The sequence below is a fragment of the Sphaeramia orbicularis genome, chromosome 3 (genome assembly GCF_902148855.1).
Source record: "Sphaeramia orbicularis chromosome 3, fSphaOr1.1, whole genome shotgun sequence".
Classification (NCBI taxonomy): domain Eukaryota; kingdom Metazoa; phylum Chordata; class Actinopteri; order Kurtiformes; family Apogonidae; genus Sphaeramia; species Sphaeramia orbicularis.
The window spans coordinates 19,328,127-19,348,561 of NC_043959.1; the positions used below are offsets into that span (position 1 = coordinate 19,328,127).

General features: G+C 36.7%; 1 protein-coding gene across 5 annotated transcripts in view; it reads left to right on the forward strand.

Annotated features, from left to right (window-relative positions):
* Positions 1-20,435, forward strand: part of LOC115416729 (C-myc promoter-binding protein-like) — a 138,856-nt gene that overhangs the window by 79,651 nt on the left and 38,770 nt on the right. For all 5 annotated transcript variants that reach the window (XR_003935017.1, XM_030130579.1, XM_030130592.1 and 2 more), the window contains exons 12-14: positions 1,335-1,553; positions 8,895-9,040; positions 12,231-12,269. Coding sequence is in view for 4 of the 5 variants with exons in the window: in XM_030130579.1 (XP_029986439.1) it covers positions 1,335-1,553; positions 8,895-9,040; positions 12,231-12,269 (404 nt within the window). In the remaining variant the exon portion in view is untranslated. The remainder of the gene's footprint in view (positions 1-1,334; positions 1,554-8,894; positions 9,041-12,230; positions 12,270-20,435) is intronic.

Sequence of the window (20,435 nt, forward strand, 5' to 3'; positions counted from 1 at the left end):
ATGAATAATTTTGAGGACGACTGTATATGTTACCATAGCAAATTGGCCAAATAATTTTTAGTGTAGAGGGATTTTTTTTTTGGACTTTAACTGAAATATTGTAAGTGACATCTGTCTGGTTCCAAAATATTAGTAGGGACATGTTCCTGTGTTAAAATGCAAATATAAACCCATTAATGTATTGACTGCTCCCTTGTTCAGAGTCACAGAAAACAGGAAACACCATGTTCTGGCTCAGCATGCAGAGTTTTTCTTCTTTTGTTTTATAACTAATGGTATCAGGGCATCATTTTATAATTGCCTTTCTTCTGTGGTCTGCAGCTCTTTGTATTATCGTCACTTGTTTCATTCTCACTGTGAGACAATGAAACCTGCTGCTTATTGAGCTGAAAACTGAATAAATGCATTTTCCAATTCAGTGAAGTTGAACATCCACCCACTGAATCATTTATCTGCCTGCCAGACATTTTACTTCAAACATTTAAACCTTTAAGATGTGTGGAAAAGTTGGATATGAACCGGAGTTTATTTTTATTTTTACTTTTCATTTGGAGTGTGGATGTTTTCTTAATGATGCGTTCAATACAAGTCTTTTAACCCTTTAACTCCTGACGTGTCTGTGGTGAACATTCTGAATGCATGATTTATTTTAAATATTCATAAAAATTCAACCGTTTGCACAATAAGAAAAATGTGCTCAGTGCACCCCCAGCCACCTGTGGAATGGGGGGTAAAACACTGAGCAGTAAGTGAGACTGACTCACTATAAAATTAGACGGTTTGGGCTTTTTTTTTTTTTTTTTTTACACTGTTTTTCTTGTGTTTTTTTGGTTTTACTCTTGTTTCCAGTGCTGTGGTGATTTTCTTGGTTTTTTTTAAACTGTGTTTTTACTGAGTTTTGACCGTGGAACTGCTTTATGGAGTTAAACAGGTGTCAAAAACCAGCTGGACTGATTTAGAAAAAAAAAAGAGCCACAACTAAAACTACTGGGCCCAGATTCAAATCCTTGTTGTTGTTCAGTGTGTTCCAGTTCACAGTTGATGTTCAACATCCTAAATCTCTTATTGATGTTCATTCTAGTGCCTTATTTAGTAAAAACCTGTCAAACTTCTTTGTCTTTTTCTGGTATTCCACCTGTTTTGACCCTAAAACACAGAGTAAAACAAAACCACTGAAGAAAAGAAACACAAGCACATACTCACAGCAGCTTTAATGAACCTGAAACAGACACTGAAATAATGTCTCAGGGGTTAAAGGGTTAACTGTACAGATGATATTATTTTCATTCAACTGTGCCTGATGTGCTGTTTTTGGCCCTCCTGTCTGTGTTCAGGTCATCAGTATCGGCCTGATGGGCTGCTGGAGCTCAGCATGAGTGACTCCTCAGAGCTGAGCTGTGGGAAAAGCCTCCACACTCTGGAGCTGGAGATCCAGGAGGCCTTCCTGCGCTTCATGGCGGCCATATTGAAAGGATACCGCTTGTTCCTGCGACCCATCACACAGGCGCCGTCGGAGAAAGCAACGGACGCCAGCTCTCTGTTTGACCTGCAAGGTAATCACAAGTAATACTGTGTATATAATACTATGGACGTAATACTGTGTATACATAATACTGAGGACATAATACTATGTATATAATACTGTGGACATAATACTATGGATGTAATACTGGGGACATAATACTGGGGAGCGCAGTACTGTGGACATAATACTATGGACATAATACTGTATATATAATACTATGGACATAATACTATGGATATAATACTGTGGACATAATACTATGGACATAATACTGGGGACGCAGTACTGTGGACATAATACTGTGGACTTAATACTGTATATATAATACTATGGACATAATACTGTATATATAATACTATGGACATAATACTGTATATATAATACTATGGATATAATACTGTGGACATAATACTGTGGAAGTAATACTGTGGATGTAATACTGGGGACATAGTACTGTGGACATAATACTATAGACATAATACTGGGGACGTAGTACTGTGGACATAATACTGTGGACTGAATACTGTGGACTGAATACTGGGGACATAGTACTGTGGACATAATACTGTGGAAGTAATACTGTGGACATAATACTGGGGACGTAGTACTGTGGACATAACACTGTGGACATAATACTGTGGACTGAATACTGTGTGTATAATACTATGGACATACAGTAATACTGTGGACATAATACTGTGTATATAATACTATGGATATAATACTGTATATATAATACTATGGATATAATACTGTGGACATAATACTGTGGAAGTAATACTGTGGATGTAATACTGGGGACATAGTACTGTGGACATAATACTATAGACATAATACTGGGGACGTAGTACTATGGACATAACACTGTGGACATAATACTGTGGACTGAATACTGTGGACGTAATACTGGGGACGTAATACTGGGGACATAATACTGTGGAAGTAATACTGTGGACATAATACTGGGGACGTAGTACTGTGGACATAACACTGTGGACATAATACTGTGGACTGAATACTGTGTGTATAATACTATGGACATACAGTAATACTGTGGACATAATACTGTGTATATAATACTATGGACATACAATAATACTGTGGAAATAATACTGTGTATATAATACTGTGGGCATAATACTGTGTGTATTATACTGTGGCCATAATACTGTGTATATAATACTGTGTTTGTATGTAATACTATAGACATAACACTGTATATATAATACTGTGGTGGGCATAATACTGTATATATAATACTGTGGACCCACATTCATCCTGTGGGCCCGTTTGGACCCTTTGGCCGGTTTTGGCCCCCAGGCCGTATGTTTGACACCCCTGATCCAGTACATGTTATTTTCATTTTAACGTAATGATAAAAGGTTTAAGTAAAGCTGTCAGGGTTCATATATTCATCACCTCAGTAACATTCACACTCTGTCACCATTCAGACTTATATAAAGACCAAACACACTCGTTTTTATCCAAACTGTTGAGGTCAGTTGGTTGTCGTTCGTCGCTGTTGTATCCAGACTCCACTTAAATGAAACTCTCAAAGTCAAACCAGAAAAACAAACACCAAAGATGAGTTTTGTTCTGTGGGAAACTGGTACTTGTGGGCCGACATAAAACTCCCAGAGCCTGGAGTCCAACAGTTTGACTTGAGCTGATGGGAACCAGAGCGCACAGGCACCAGTCCAGAGGTCAAAGGTCAGACCGAACCTGGGGAGTTTTGAGCAGCTGAGGCGTTAACGAAGCGCCTTCAGTCTGCAAACAGCGCTGAACCTCCAACACGTCCTCCACCCCAACGCCGTCTCTGTGTGTTTATGGAGACTCATGCATTAAACAGCACCATCTGTTTGTGAGTGGGACCATCTGCACACACCAACGGTTACAGACGGCACACCAAACACTCATTTGTGATCATCATCCACCGTTACTATACAACTGTGAGTCTGTGTAAACTCATACAGGAAATGAACATTAAACTCTTTAGGATTCACTCCGGACTTTTCACTCATTGACACTTTTTTGGACGATTGTGACTTCGGCAAAATATGTTTTCCATCCACCGTCATTCAAATTACTGTAACTCCTGAACTATTTGAGCTGTTGACAAAATTCAAAGCTGAGATTGGGTTCTTTCTATTGGTCTATAACACATTAGGGTAGAGGCCTGCATTGGCTGAGGGGGAGGGGTGGAAGTGGGCAGAGCTGAGAGCAGCAGAGTGCAGTCGGTGAGAGAGAGATGGAAGACTTTTATTACTTTTAGCAGTGTTTTAGTGGGTTTGTTTTGGTACTTTTTGTGGTGAATTCTTGTAAATAATTCCACCACCACCACACCTGCCGTCTGCAGAGTGGAAAGATGAGTCCGAAAACTGAGCTGAGCTTAGAAGAAGTTCAAACCCGTCTCTTACCACATTTATCCACATTTCTGTTTTGTTTAAGCTGCAATGAAAAGTCTAAGCGTCAAATTTTGAGGTACTGTTTGCATTTAAAGCTATTATTCTACATTTTATATTGATTAAACAGTTCACTGTAAAATTAATGGATGTGCATCTTCAGCGACACATTTTGCATTTTTAGGGTATTCAGTTTACCGTAAGTCCTGAACCGTTCTTGATATTGACCAAATTCTAACCACTTCAAAGTACAAATTCTGAAAGCTGGGGTTCGGAGCTTTCTATTGCTGTATAACACATTATGGTAGAGGTCTGCATTGGCCGAGGGGGAGGGGTGGAAGTGAGTGGAGCAGACAGCAGGAGAGAGCAGTCGGTGAGAGAGGGTATGGAAGATTTTTATGACTTTTAGCAGTGTTTTAGCTCTGTTTTTATGGTAATTTCTTGTAAATAATTGTGTATAATAGTGATAGTGCTGTTGTGGAGTGTTCTACTAGTGCGTTTTACTGTGTTTTTGTCGAGTTTCACTGTTTGTTTTTTTTTTTTCTGTTTTTTTTTCCACTGTTTTATCTGTATTTTTCTGGTTTGTATAGTTCTGTGATAGTTGTAGTTTAGCAGTAAATATTATTATACAAATATGTGTTATGTAAATCTATATGCAGATCTATCCAGGGCATAAACAGATGCAGCGACTGTATTTGAATCAGATGATGCAGGTTTTTGTCAGTGAAATGAGGGGCTCTGTCTACAACTAGAAAGAAAGTGAACGCAGACTATCACAGGATAAAAGTCACTGGAAAGAACTAAAAATAAGGAGAATGTGGGCACAGAATGATCTAGACAAACTACAAAGTTTGAACACATGGAAAATAGTTGAAAGTTTATTTCTATAATCTCCTAAAATTTTGTTCTGCACATTTACAGTTTTTCAAAATAAAAATGATTAAAAATAAAATTCCATTTTTTACTTTTTACTATAAGACACTGTTTTAAGTATTTAATACATATAATAATGATATTGAAAGTTGAATGAAATTGAAAGACGAATATTGAAAGTTGGTGCAAGTGAATTGGCAAAAAATACATTTTCTGACACTTTTATTGCAAAAATAACATACATAAATCCAGGCCTGTTATAATGGGAGTCCTCATAGGGTTAATGGTATAACTACATGTCCAGTGGTGTCTCCCGTTGACCCACGGTTTCCATCTCTGCCTGTAACGACTTCACTGAGCCTCCAGTTTAATCCAACAGTTTGGGCTCAGTATTGTTCTGTTTCGACACAAACCAAAACATCCAGACAGAATAGTTTTCCTTCAACAGTTTGTGGAGGAACTGAAGTGTCCTGCACTGAGTTGTGACGTCTGACCCCTTCCAAGAGCGAAGGGATGACCTGGAATGTTGATGGGACCTAGACTGAGTGGGAGAGAATCCCATTTTTCTTATTTTTCTTGACTTTCTTTAAGGATGTTAAGGATTCTTTTTTGTATTTTTTCTCTTCCCCATTCTGCCTGGGGTCCTGAAATCCATCCCCTACCCCCACCTGGGTCTGAACAGGATAAAAGACAACAAACTTGTTCTAGTGTTTTGTTTCTCATTCATCTGTTTCTTTGGAATATGTTCAACCCCTCATCGTGTTGGACTTTTCTGAAGCGTCCTCATCGTTCTGATGTTATTATAAAGTCTAAGAACCAGCTGTTTTTCCGGAGCGTTGCAGAATGTTACGTAATGACGTAAGGAAATAAATAACAGCTTGTGCAGCTTGTGTTTGAGCGTCTGACCTTTTCAGATGTGTTAATGCGCCCTTAAAGCACATTTTGTATTTTTCCCTGCTGACCTCTAAACATGACCATTTCCTCTGTTACGTTATCAGCTGTTTTTACCTCTACATCTGGGACTGAAAATATCCTGATGTAGAAATGACTTTGCGTTCCTGTTTTCCCAGTGGATCAACTGCTACAAATAATTAAAACATTAAATAATAACAAACGGCAGCTTGAAAACATAAGAGATAAACTGATAATTATAATATTTACATCTTACTTCATTACTTCATCGTCTACTCGTCTACTTATATGCACATCTATGTGTTTTATCACTTATTTCAATATTAATGTAAGACAAGAAGATGTTTGTTTTACCTTTTTTACCCTAAAATAGTACATAATTCATGACAAATGCAGACATTTATCTGTATTCATACCTAATGAAGCATATACAGTCCTGTCTAAAAATCTTATTCTACCTTTATCTTTGTTGTTTTTCAGGGTTAAAATTATCCTACATGGTTATTTCTCATTCTCTTTCCTTAACATACAACAAGAAAATACAGGAAATATGTGCAAAAGACACAAAACTGAACTAAATGTGTTGTAAAGATTGTTATTTAGTGTGACCTCTGACCCCATGACAAGAAGCAGCACAAACACTTAGAAACATCTGACATGAGTTGAATCAAACCTGATTATTGTATTTTAATTTGTCAATCATTTGGTTTGTTTTTGTTTATTTTGTTTATTTATTTTTTTGTTCATTTTCATTTATTTTGTTGGTTATTTTGTTCATTTTTATTCCATTTATTCACTGTTTTGTTCATTTAAAAAATATTATTTTGTCAATTTTATTATTTTGTTTATTTTCTTTTTATACATTTTGATTATTTATTTTTTGTGATTAATATGTTCATTTTGTTGATTGTTTTTTTTTTCATTTTTATTTATGTTGGTGATTATTTTGTTCTTTTTTTCTGTTCATTTTTGCTTCATGTTCATTATTTTGTTCAATTTGTGGCTCATTTTTCAAATTTCTGTTACATTTTTACTGGTATAAACATCAGAAAATGAATGCCATAAATCTCATATTGTTTGAACAAAAGGGTTAAAGACATGTTAAGGTCAAAGGGAGGTCACACTAAATATGACCACTTTCGTTTATAGAAGCTGTTTTTAATCTGAAACTGTGTTTTTTCCTGCTGTTCACACATCACATATATCAGATTAGATCTAAATATGCAGACAAATGCCTATGTGTGGACATAAGAACTTCAGTAAACCAACAAACAGAATGTTGGACCAGGACTTTTATACAGGACTGTACTTACATGTTCTGGGTGTTTTGTTTTTTTTCTTTTTTGGTGAATTGGTGGGAGGTATTTTTTCTTTCGAATGGAAAGAATGGAAAAATGGAAAAAAAAAAAGATTTCATGACCTTAAATGAACAGTCAGGTTTAAGTGTTTCTGGAAGCTGTAGTGGATCCAGATGGGTCAATGTTCGCTGCTGGATGTCGTCAGGGTTCAAATATTCATCATCTGTGGCGTGGACCTCAGTGTTTGGCGTGGACTTCAGTGTTTGGCGTAGACCCCTGGACTCTGAGCCAGTGTCCATCCGTCTGCCATCAGTCATGCAGCGGCTCTCAGCATCTATTAAGGAACCTGTTCACCATGGTGCTGGACGTCCCAAAGGGGCCATTAGGCTAATGACACTATGTTGGCGTGCATTACACAAACCCAGATGAATGGAACCACTGTCTTTAATGAGATAATGGGTCTCTTAACCACAAAATCACACACTTTAGGAAGAGTCTGAAAATGAATATCGATGTTTAACCTAGTTCAGGAGATGAAATGAGTCCAGAAAGAACTATACATGCATAGATAGATGGATGGAAGGACAATTCAAATCCTTAATCACTTCTTGTTTTACCTCCAGCTGCTCCTGTTTTTAAGTAGATGTCTTTGTTTTTAGTTCATCTTTATCCCTTTTACTTTTCAGTATCTCTGAAATGTCCATTGGATGTTTCAAATGTCTTGTTTTGTCTCGGCTATATTGTAAATGAGGTTGCATTCTCAATATATCTCCGAGTTTAAATAAAGGTTATCATGATGGATGGATGGACGGACGGACGGACAGATGGACAGACAATTTAAATCCTTAATCACTTTTTTTTTTTTTACCTCCAGCAGCTCCTGCTTTTGAGTAGATGTCTTTGTTTTTAGTTCATTTTTATCACTTTTACTTTTTGGTACATCTAATATGGCATTGTATGTGGCAAATATTTTGTGTTTGAAATCTGTAATTCCATCTTATTTCACCTCCAGCTACTCCTGTTTGTAAGCAGAGTTCTCTGTTTTTAAATTCGTCTTTGTCACTTACTTCTTGGTATTTCTTATACATCCATTTGATGTTTCAAATGTGTTTTGTCTCGGCTATATTGTAAATGAGGTTGCATCTTCAGTATATCTCAGAGTTTAAATAAAGGTTATGATGATGGATGGATGGATAATAACATAAACAAAAAGCATAATGAAAATTGAACAAAATAGGCAAGAAAAGAAGAAAATAAAGAAAACTAAATATAATAAGCAACAAAATAAAGTAATAGAAATGGATAAAATAATGATTATCTATCTGTCAGCTTGACAGATAGATAATCAACCAACTGAATAAAACTTGCAAATATAAGCAACAAAATGAGCAAAAAACTTCATAGAATGAAGAACAAAATGGACAAACATAAGCATCAAAAGGAGTAGAGATAAGAAAAGCAGCAGAATCTATGAAAAATTTACAAAATCAGACAAAATTAAAAAACTGAACAATATAGGCAAGAAAAATGAAGGAAAAATAAACGTAAATAAGTAGCACAATGACAGACAGATAGACAGATGGACACATAGATCAAGGTAAGTTTCTTTTACAGTGAAAATCTCACCTTTCAGGGCCTGAACATATCTGAAAACTCACGAGACTCTGGCAAAAAATCAAATAATGTTTGGGTCTTTTGGTGCCATTTGATGCAGGAAACATCTCACTATTGCCAATTCCAATCAGTGTCATCCAAAGACTGATTAAAGTTCACAAAATCATGGCCTTTTTTTGCAGATTTTTCCTCCAGAAATAGTTCCACAGTGTAAAATTCAGTCTAAAAATGTAGCAAAATCCTGAGTTTTTGTTGCTTTTTGTGTCGTAGGGTTCCTGAAGAGCCGTGACCGTTCCCATCAGAAGTTCTACACTCTGATGACCAAAACCCAGATGTTCATCCGCTTCATCGAGGAGTGTTCGTTCGTCAGTGACAAAGACGCCAGCCTGGCTTTCTTTGATGACTGCGTGGACAAAGTATGCTCACATTCAATAATGATCATGATTACACTTTACACCTTCTCCGACTTTGACTTTATCTCAGGGATTAAAGTTCTCCGTCACCACGACGGATTTCCGTCAAATGGAAAAATTGAGGGGGGAAAAAAGTCATATTGAAGTAACTTCCCCACGTGTTTCGTGGAGTCCAGTCAGCACCGCGATCCTGTCCTGGGTCTGCTGTCCTGAATCTGCAGGTGTTTAACACAGGCACACCATGCACACGGGGCTGATAGGTTTAACAGTGATGATAATAAGATGACTTCTTTATTTTTATGTCGGGAGGAGAGATTGATGACTATTTATCTTTGGAAGGAAATGCTGCTCTTTATGTGCCTCAGAAACACATGGACAAGTTCAGCTTTAGTTCAGCCTCCACACGCTAACTTTAGTTTAGTGCTAACAAGTAGCTTTCATTATGAAAGAACCACAGCGAAAAGGTAAGAAGACAGAACTGATCTACATGTACCTTCATGTTTTGGTTCATAGCTTATCTCCTCTTGCCGGTATATGACTAGTGTGTGTGTTTGTGTGTATGTGCCCTTCCTGTGCGTGCGGCTGTGTGCGCCGTGGCCTTACGCGGTTATGTGCCAGAGTGCATAAGTGCTTTATTTTGACCTGTTTAGCATCTTATTTCTATCTGTGTGGTACAGTACGAAGATAAAATTGAATGAATGAGTAACACCCTTGGTATTTGCAAAGCCACTGTATTTTAAATACCCTCAGAGAGTATCTGTAACGGAATATATAAATATATATAAATATAAAAGCAGAAAAAATAAAAGATTAGTTGGTTAGGGTTACATTTACACAGACATTTTCCCCAAAATTCATGTGCTGTTGGAGTTATGTTTTAGGAGTTCCTAAATTGTTAAATAACAAGTTTTTCACTCATTATTTACAATAAGGTTTTCTTCTAGTTATTATTTTCACTTGCTTCAAAGGTTTTCATACCCTTTAAAACTAACCAGAGAGCACCAAAATTGACCTGAAGCTTTAAAAATTTTCTGGGGGAGGACCCCCAGACCCCCCACCAATACCACTCATGACATTTTTTCTATTCATGTTACTAATCTTCTACACCTGTGTACACTCCCATTCAGTGTGTTTTACAGTATTGCTAAATTTGACTATATAAACGTGTACGCTATAGTAGTATTGTATTGCATTTTTAATATTGGCCAATGATTTTGACCAGAAGAAAATTTTCAGTCAGATGAAAAATTTTTGCTTTAATCCCTGCTTTATCTACCACATGGGCTTAGTTTTTGGATCTTCTAGGTGCATTAGATCTTCAGTGCAGTAGTAGTAGATGTTTCATCTCTTTCTACTTCTGGGTCGGTTCAGACCAACTCGCATGGAATTCAGAACTTTTCCCTGTTTATGTTCCACCTTTTCTTGAAAAAATTAGCCTGAAAACCTGTATTAAGTTTATAAGACCCAGTAAAAAACCACAACTCCTTTTTTCTTTATCTAGTAAGTAATTAAGTAGTTTTTTTTGTTCGGGATTAAAGTGTGAAAGTGCTTCCCAAAATGAAATTAAATATAGATTGTGAAACGCATAGAGATCATAAAGAGCCACAAACTAGTTTTAAGCTGATTTTTAACCCTTAAAAACTAACCCTAACCAAAAACTCCTCTTGAATTAAAATATTAAATACCCATTGATCCACTGATCCTATCAATACATTGAAATAGTTTTCTTTAGATGTTGCTCCTGCCTAAATCCCGGATGAGCCCCCATGTTTTTGGCAATTCAGCAAAAAAAACACAAAACAAACAACAACAAAAAGAACAGAGTCACAGATGATCCACTAATCCTATCAATACATGTCAGTAATTGGTGTAAAATACAGTTATGCATCTTTTCATGGTCATCAGATATGACCCATTTGACATTCAGAGGCTCCGTAGTTACCATGGAAACACCGTCATCTTCTACAACATTGATTCACCAGTAAAACCCATGAAGCTGGATCAATGACAGTGGATGAACACACTGGGTTTATGTTCAGTTAATGATAGATTTAGCTGAAAAAGTCACTTTTTTGTTTAGTTTTCTCTGTTTTGATATAATAACCACTGAATTTACTCTGAACTTTTATGAATATCTATATGATCTATGAATGAAATACAGAAAATATATGATTTACACTGGAAAAAAATTAAAAATACAGAGGATAATATATAATAAATGGTAATAAATCACTTTGCAAAGATTAAATGTAGAGAAGTAATAATTTAAAAGTCGCCACAAACGCAGTTCTAAGTCTTTAAAGGTTTATTCAGTCTTGATGTTGTGAAGATGCAAAATAAAAATAATGAATAATTCATCTGAAGTGCATTAAAACTTAAGCCTGTTTGGAAAATGTCACACAATATGAGATGATTCATTTATTATATAAAAAGAAATGAACACAAATAAATGTTAATTCAACATCATGTAAGTGACAGTATCATCAGCATAAAATGGTAGTTTATGAACATCTACATTATCAGTAAAATAAATATAGGAAAAATCACTGACCAATACAAATGACAGTGGATAATAGTATAATAAATGTGGAGGGTTAGAGTCCATTGGATCAGAACCACATAAAGACATGAGGAGTTTGTATGGATGGGTTTTAGTCCATCTAAAACAGAGCCAGACTTTTTTGGAGCAGGACATAAAAAAGGCCTTAACAGCCTATTATTAGCAGTTGGTGTTATCATAATTGTTTGTAACTCACCCAGTATTTAAATATTTCCATAGTGAATAAATGTTAGTTGTTGATTATGAAACATGCTGCAATAAAACAACCTGAAACTGATCCCAGATTTATTTCTGATGCAGTATTGGAGGGAATTCAATGTCCCGACAGATCTGTTGTATCTGTACCTCTGACTCCTCACATTCTCAGACCAGGCCTTCAGGGAAATTATCCATCATGTTATATTCCATCAGTCCTCCAGACAGGTGTCAGAAAAAACATTATAGTTAATGATCTGAACATAATTAAAGACCAGAGTATTGATGTTCATTTTCACCAGTATTTGACAAATTAAACCACATGATCAGGGATGAGTTGTGAATTTGTGTCAGTTGTTTTGGATTGACCTCCAGGCCTGCTTCTCTTCTTTTTCTTCTTCTTCTGTCTTTTTCCTTCCTGCCTCTGTTTGCGAGCAGCTCTTCAGCTCAGAGCGGAGTTCAGACAAAGGAGGCAAGGTGAGTCCGATTATTTCATCTGTTTCACCTGTGCTCATGACACAACACTATGACCAAAACAAACCAGAAACAAACTGTGACTGTAAGACATTTAGGCTGTGTTCAGACTGCAGCCAAATCTGATTTTTTTGTCCATATGTGGCCTGTATCTGATCTGTTAAAGTCAGTTTGACAGGGTTCCTGCGGGGTGTTAAAAAGTCTTAAATCTGCATTTAATACCTTAAAAAAGTCTTTAAAAGGTATTAAATTTGAAATGGTAGGTCTTCAGTTATGTTGCCATTAACCTGTTCAGTGTATTGTGTTTAACCTTGCGTTAGTCTGCTGGGGATTCCAAACATGAGTAGTCCCCTGAGGTATTTACGTACCTCCAAACAAAAATGTTCATTTTTATGTAAAATATAGTCATACTGCTAGTTCAGGATATATCTGCAATCCCCGTTGAATAATTTCAATTGCTTGTAGCTGGTTGATATTGATAAGACATAATGCAATAAACAATAATCAGCATTTTATTCCATGTTTATATTACATAGTAGACTACCGATACATAATATGTAATTATATCTACATATGAATTGTATGTAATTATGTATAAATCATCAAAAAATACCTGTGTTAGTCTGGTGGGGTGACTGAACACCCCAGAAGGCCAAAGCGACATCTGTCTCCAAGGACAACTGAGCCACAACTGCACCACACTACATGTGGTGCAAGAAAAAGAAAGAAAGTTGCCAGCTAGAAATTACGAGCACTTAAGCCAAATTGGGGTGACAAAACACCCCAGGGGACTAACGCAGGGTTAAATGTGTCTGTTAAATGTCCAAACTGCAAAGAAAATAACGTTAGTCATCTCAGTTCCACCCGTTCCAACCCAACAATTTATATTCAAATTAGGAACCAATTATCACTATCTTTGCAGCCCCCAGTGAGAAGTGACTCAGAATGGTGGGAGTCAAAGAGTTGGAGTAAATAAATACATTTTCCTAAATTCTAGGAGACATACATTTTTGCCAGTGACCATGAAATAGGCATTAAATTCTGATCTAAGTAGTCTTAAAAACATCTTAAAAAGTCTTAAATTTAATTGGTAGAAACCTGTAGGAATTGTGGTTTGAACTGCACAAATCCAGTTTTTTCAAATCTGACCCAGGCCACTTTCATATGTGATCCTAAATCTGATACTATCTGATATTTTGCAACGCAACTTCAGTCTGAACAGCCAGGTCGCATTTGTCTGACCTTCACATGATTGAAATACTAAAGAATAAATATTTTAGAAATACCAAAATATACAAATAGCTAACTCTGTACTACATATAAAAGAATATATACAACATATATATATATAGGTATTAAATACTGACTAAACTGAATGTAGTGTCAGTTATTAAGGTAACACTGATGATGAGTAAATAAAGAAATGGCAGATTTTTTTAAAAAGATGTACTTTTACTGATGAAGACCATGATACTAGATGTTATTTCTGATCAAGTTTAAACCCTGGAGATCCATACTCTGTCCAGGTCAAGGCTTTATGAATCCTGACTGTAGATACAGTTATTCTGTATGAACAGTTACATATAGTGTTTTAATGTTTATTTGACTGTTGTTTGTTTTCATATCCAACTAATTCTGTAAAGCCCTATGAGGCAACCCTGTTGTGATATAGGGCTCTACAAATAAAATTGAATTGAATTGAAATGAATATCAGTAAAACAGACAAAATATCCTCCTGAATATTCAGTATCATTATATGTTGATGAGCTCTGTTTTTAATCCCAGAAAGAGAAACTGCCCACATCTTTTATCAATTTTTATCTCACTAGCCGATTAGTCATGAGCTATTGTGTGGGCTTTGTTGTCCTTGTTATCAATTTCTTCAAACATCTTCTCCGATGAAACTAATGGTTGGGTTCATTTCAAGTTTTACATGCATCTTCCTTGGGAAAATGCCTACAAAGTTTGTTCATAGTTTTGAGAAATTTAGATATTTGGATTTTGACGAATTTATGAAATATTAAAAATGTGTCTTTGCTTAAAATAGTCCATACTTTGATGGTTTATAACACGTAAATGGTTCCAGATATCAGTATATTTACTATTGATCAGTTATAGAAGTCATATATGGACTTGGATTGGATTAGTTGAGTTCTCCTCCAGTGAAAGTCCCGTCCACTTCTATAGTTAGATTGATGTGCATCCAGACCACAGGACTGGAACATAGAACAGAACCTGACAACCTCACACATTCAACTGGGGATTGATTCTTGATAGAACATGACACTGACGTACAGGGACATTAGAACTATTTTTCTTATTGAGAGAAAACTACTTTCTTGTGAATCTGTTTTTGTCATCATTCAGCTCCAATAAAAAACACCATCATAAAAACTCATTTTCAGAACCAAACCCTCCTGTGTGTGTTTTCACAGGCGGTTAATACTCCCGTCCTGAGTCGACATTTCATAGAATCTCTGTAATGTTTGACTGTGTTCATCCGGATTTTGATTGACAGGTCACTTTCCATTTGCGATGTCATTGTAGTTTCCAGATTGGCTCAGATGTGTCACCTAAACGCCTTTCATCTTCATTCAGCTGAAGGCACTGCCTGAACCCTTCTGTGGTTGGGAAAACCCCCATGAAATGTTCACAGAAACTCAGTGTGTGCTGATTTCTGCCTTAAATTTTTCATGACTCCAGTGACTGAGGGCTTTTAGCGCTTCAGTGGTTTCTGAAGCGCTTACACAGCTTGAAGACCGGAGTTGTTTTTTTCATCGCCGAGGCTCTGGCTGTCTCTGTGACGGTATGAAGCCATCAGTGAATCTGTTGTACTCCACCGGGAACCATTAGAGCCATGTGAAACCAAATCTTCACCACTAATTACCTCAAAGTTCAGTCTCATTTTATGTGGAATGTGCTAAACTGACATAAACATCCATTACACGCAAGGGGAACAAAAACAGTGAAATAAATGTGGTTTATTGAGTCATTAAGCATCCTGACATGAGGCGAAACACAAAGCGGTTCGTAGAATCCAACACAATTCATGGCAGCAGATGAAAGGTTTCAGGGAAGGACGCCCTCTATACAGGGTTCGTACGGGTGCTGGAAATCCTTGAAAATACTTGAATTTCAGTGTTGAGTTTTCAAGGTCTGGAAAGTGCTTGAATTTTAGTTGAAGTGCTTGAAAGTGCTTGCAATTACAGCTCTGGAAAAAAGTAAGAAAACACTGCAAAATGATCACTTTTTCTGATTTGACCTTTTATAGCAGGGGTGTCCAATCCTGGTCCTTGAGGGCCAGTATCCTGCATGTTTTAGATGTATTCCTCTTCCAACACACCTGATTCAAATGATAAGCCTATCATCAAGCTCTGCAGAAGCCTGATAACGACCATCGGGTGTGCTGGAAGAGGAAAACATCTAAAACATGCAGGATACTGGCCCTTGAGGACCAGAGTTGGAAATCCCTGATTTATAAGTAGTAGTAGTTTATCCATCCATTTAACAGACCATGATGTATACATACATACAGTTTGGATTTCTATATTAAAGGTATGTGTTTGAGGAAAATCAACATTTTTGTTTAATTCTCTAAACTCCCGGCAACATCCCCCCCCCCCAAAAAAAAAAAAAAAAAAAAGTTATTTAGAACATGTATTTGCAGAACACGGCACATGTTCAAAAATATGCAGGTGTTTTCAGACCAAATAATGCAAATAAAACCAGTTCATATTCATTTGTAAACAACAATGATGATGTTGTAACTTGGTAAAAGTTCAGACATCAGTATTTGGTGGACTTGGGGGGGGCTGATCTGCCTCGGCAGAGATCTGTGCTCTCCTAGTGCTTTTCTAGTTAAAATTGCATTTATTTTTCTTTAGAAATTTCAGGTTCAGGATGTTACTCACATTTTTTTAAAGGATAGTTTGTAGATGTAAACATAATGTAAGTTTACTTTTTTCACTTCTAAACATAGAGAAAAGTTTGGACTTGACAATATTTATAGGTTATTATGTTATTATGTTTTGGTTCTGACTGCTTGAGATCACATTGGGCTGAATGTGGAACCTGAACTAGAATGAGTTTGACAGCCCTGATCTAAGGAATAATTAGGGTCTTCGGTGCAGGATGGGGTTTTGTTTATTAGCGGATGGATGTTGAATTCAGGTCTGTATTTTAAAGGAAGCCAGTGAAAGGAAGCTAATACTTCCCTGACTCATGTTAATACTCACGGTGCTGTGTTTTGGATTAATGCAGGCTGTTTGGGTGTTATTTCTGTATCCCAATGGAATCAGAGCTGGATGTGAATGAATGCGAGAGATGGGAGGCTTATTATTAACCCTCCGGTATCCCACCTATCTGACTCAAAGGAAGATGTTTACTATAATTTCCCAGTTTGGGATCAATGAAATAAATCTATCTATAGAGGTCCTTCCTAATCACTGAAAGTGCGTAATCTGCACAGTGCCATAGTGATGTCAAGATTTTTTTTTTCATAGTTTGTTTTTAACTTTCTACATTTTTTTTTTTGTATTTTATCCAGTCTGCAAAAATCAAAAAAGTAATCCAGATTTTATGTAGTATATAGAAAAAAATTTAAATAAAAAGTTTTTTTTTTTTTTTTTTGCATCAAAAATATGTGGTTATTTTCCGTTACAAACATGGCATTTAAAGGGTTGAAAATATGACAGTTATTTAGTATTTGGTATTTTTGTTCATGGCTCAATAGCCTGTATAGCCATCTGTCTTTCTCAATGACAAATCCTTCTGGAATTGCGGGGCTTGAATCCAAATATGAAGGCGGGACTATCAGGTGCCGAGTAAACTAATCACAAACTAGAAAAGCACTCAGAGAGTGCAGACCTTCGCCAAGGCAGATCAGTAACCTAACCAGACCCTAACCCTAACCCAGTCACCACCAAACTTTAATAATTTGTTCCTTGTGCCAGTATCAACATTTCCTGAAATTTTCATCCGAATCCCTCCATAACTTTTTGAGTTATCTTGCACACGGACAGACAGACAAATGAACACTGATTTGTAAAGAGATTTGCGGATGTGAAACTGACTTTGACTCACAACAAAAAGAAGTGTGACACCTTGCGAGACACCCACCCCCCAGACTTGTGATTGGTCGGTGTAAGATAGATTGTGCGTATTTCACAGCGACTGGCCCAATTCCAAACTGATTTCTCAGTATTGAATACACTGTGTCAATGTGCATTTTTTACTCACTTGGTCGAAGGGTGTCAATGTAGTAATTTTCCATTTTTAATAATGTGCTGATTTAATTGGCTGCATCAGAATTTTAAAAATCATGCAAAAATGAACAACTTTTGAATTCTGACCTAAAACAAATTCTGAAAAGTAATGTGACCTTTTATAAATGAAGTACCTTCCACGCCTTTTCGAATATGGAAATGAAGTCATTATATTTTGTTTTCATGTATATGTATAAGTTTTCATGTTTATTTTTAAATTGGTTTTATTTCTAGGCACTAAGGTCGGGTTATTTTGTTTTGTTTGTTTTGTTGTATATTTGAAATAACCCTAACTGAAGTAGGTTAATGTACTCTGAGGATCAGTGAGGTTCTGTGTATTTCGTAGATGCAGTGTCCTGTCTCCTCCTGCTCACAGGGCTGTGGTCTGTACGTGATGAGTCGGTTGAAGGTTACAGTTTGTGTGTTTGCAGGTTTAACGTCCGTGTGGTCGTTGGTCACGTCCGCAGGTCACTGGGTTTGCAGGTGACATTCGTAACAGACTCTGAAATAGACTTGGCCGCCCTTGGCTGGTGTGTGTTGTGGCTGTAATTGAGACACAGTGGAAGTGGATTGTGTCAGTTTGTGGGTCAGGGTCTCCTCGTTCTCTGTCTCCGGCGGCTCCACGGACGATTAAACCCCCTGAGCCGCCGCCGTTCACTGGAGCTGGATTACTTTACAGCGCTCTGCAGCCGGGGCACACACTGCATCCAGTTAAGGTTCAAATGGACCGGTCCCACAGGAGGAACCAGCTGAATACAACTAATCCCACTCCACTGGGGATGAAGACGTAGAAACAAATATTCACATACTGTAACCCTCCGGTGTCCGACCCTGTGCTGTGCTGTAGTACCATCAAAATATTTTTCATACAGTTTGTTTATAACATTTTCACATATTTTTATATTTCATCAACTTGAGTCATAAACAGAAATACTAAATACTCAATAACTGTCACGTTTTTAACCCTTTAAATGGCATCTTTGTAATATAAACAAACCATATTTTCTGATGCAAAAAACACAAACTTTTTTTTTTTCCAAATACTGCATAAAAATTGGATTACATCATTACAACAAATGTCAATGTTTAACAGTAACATTAGTTAATATGCATTATTATTTTTTTGCTAGGTCAAATGTTAAATGCTAAAATGTGCATGTTTTTCTCACTTGGTAGAAGGCCGTTAATGTAGTAATTTTCCATTGTTTGCAAAGTGCTGATTTTAGTGGCTGAGTCAGAATTTAAAAAATCAGGCAAAAATGAACAACTTTTGAATTCTGACCTAAAACAAATTGTGAAAAATAATATGACCTTTTGTAACATGAAGTACAAAGTCTGCATAATATACTCATCCAGACACTGGAAGGTTAATGATGTATTTATGAATAAAATATAATCGACAAATCAGGGCTTTTGCTCAGGATAATGTGTATATTGTTTTACAAAACAACCAACAAGTAATTTTATAAAGAAAACTGAGTTGTTAGTCAAATGAAATAGAGGATACATAAACCCCATCCTCCACGAACAAAGGGACGAGCCTGTCCAAATATGTCGATGAAAACACAGCGAGTGTTTTACAGCTTCATATGTTTAAACCTTCTGTTGAAATGTTCTATATGTAGGTGGAAAGACGGTTTATATTAGACTACGTTCAGACTACAGACAAATGTGGCCCAAGTCCAATTTTTTTGACCATATGTGACCTGCATCTGTACACAGATGGGTTTCATGTCCTTTATGTATTTGATGCAGTAGTTTGAAGTTTATATGATTAGTTTCATATCTTGAAAAGATAAAGGGTATATGATTTTCACAAAATGAGACCACAATGAGAATTTCAGTCTATGGCTCTGTTCAGACTGCAGGTAAATGTAGCCCAAATCTGATTTTTTTTGCCCAAATGTGACCTGTATCCGATCTGTTACAGACAGTTTGAACAGCACTAATCCGACCCAGACCACTTTCATATGTGGTACTAAATCCGATGCATATCTGATATTTTCCAATGTGACCTCAGTCTGAACGGCCAGGTCGCATTTATCCGACCTTTACATCAGAAATGTGACAAACGTCATAATTCTGTGTCTCAGGAGGAGGAGCAGCGGGAAAACATATTTCCCTCCATAAACACAGTGTGTGTCTGCGTGGTCACATATTACATCAGGACCTCTTTTGTGCATGTGGGTCACTTCAGGGTCACATTCAGTTCATACTCAAAACTGATAGAAGTCGCATTTAATGTGTGATATGAACGAACCCACACACAAAAAAAAATCAGATCTCACCCAAAAAATCAGAATTGTGCATTAAGACCTACTGTTTGAACGTAGTGTTAGATTCCATTTAACCATCGAAAACCTGAACATCCACCATCGACCAAAAGCATCAACTGATTAAAAATGTTTAACACCTGTTGATCCATTATCCCTATAAATACATGTAAATAACGTGGGTCAGATGTAGTGTTGAACATGGCTCAGGCTCTGCTCAAAATAATGTGTTTTTGGTTTAAATGTTCAGCTTTTCTTGTTTTTACACCTACAGGGGTTGGACAAAATAATGGAAACACCTTCACCTCAAGATGATAATGCCCCAATCCATACAGCTAGAATTGTTAAAGAATGGCATGAGGAACATTCTAATGAAGTTGAGCATCTCGTATGGCCGGCACAGTCCCCAGACCTCAACATTATTGAGCATTTATGGTCAGTTTTAGAGATTCAAGTAAAACGTCGATTTCCACCGCCATCGTCTCTAAAAGAGTTGGAGGGTATTCTAACTGAAGAATGGCTTAAAATTCCTTTGGAAAAAATTCACAAGTTGTATGAATCAATACCTCGGAGAATTGAGGCTGTAATTGCCGCAAAAGGCGGACCTACACCATATTAAATTATATTTTGTT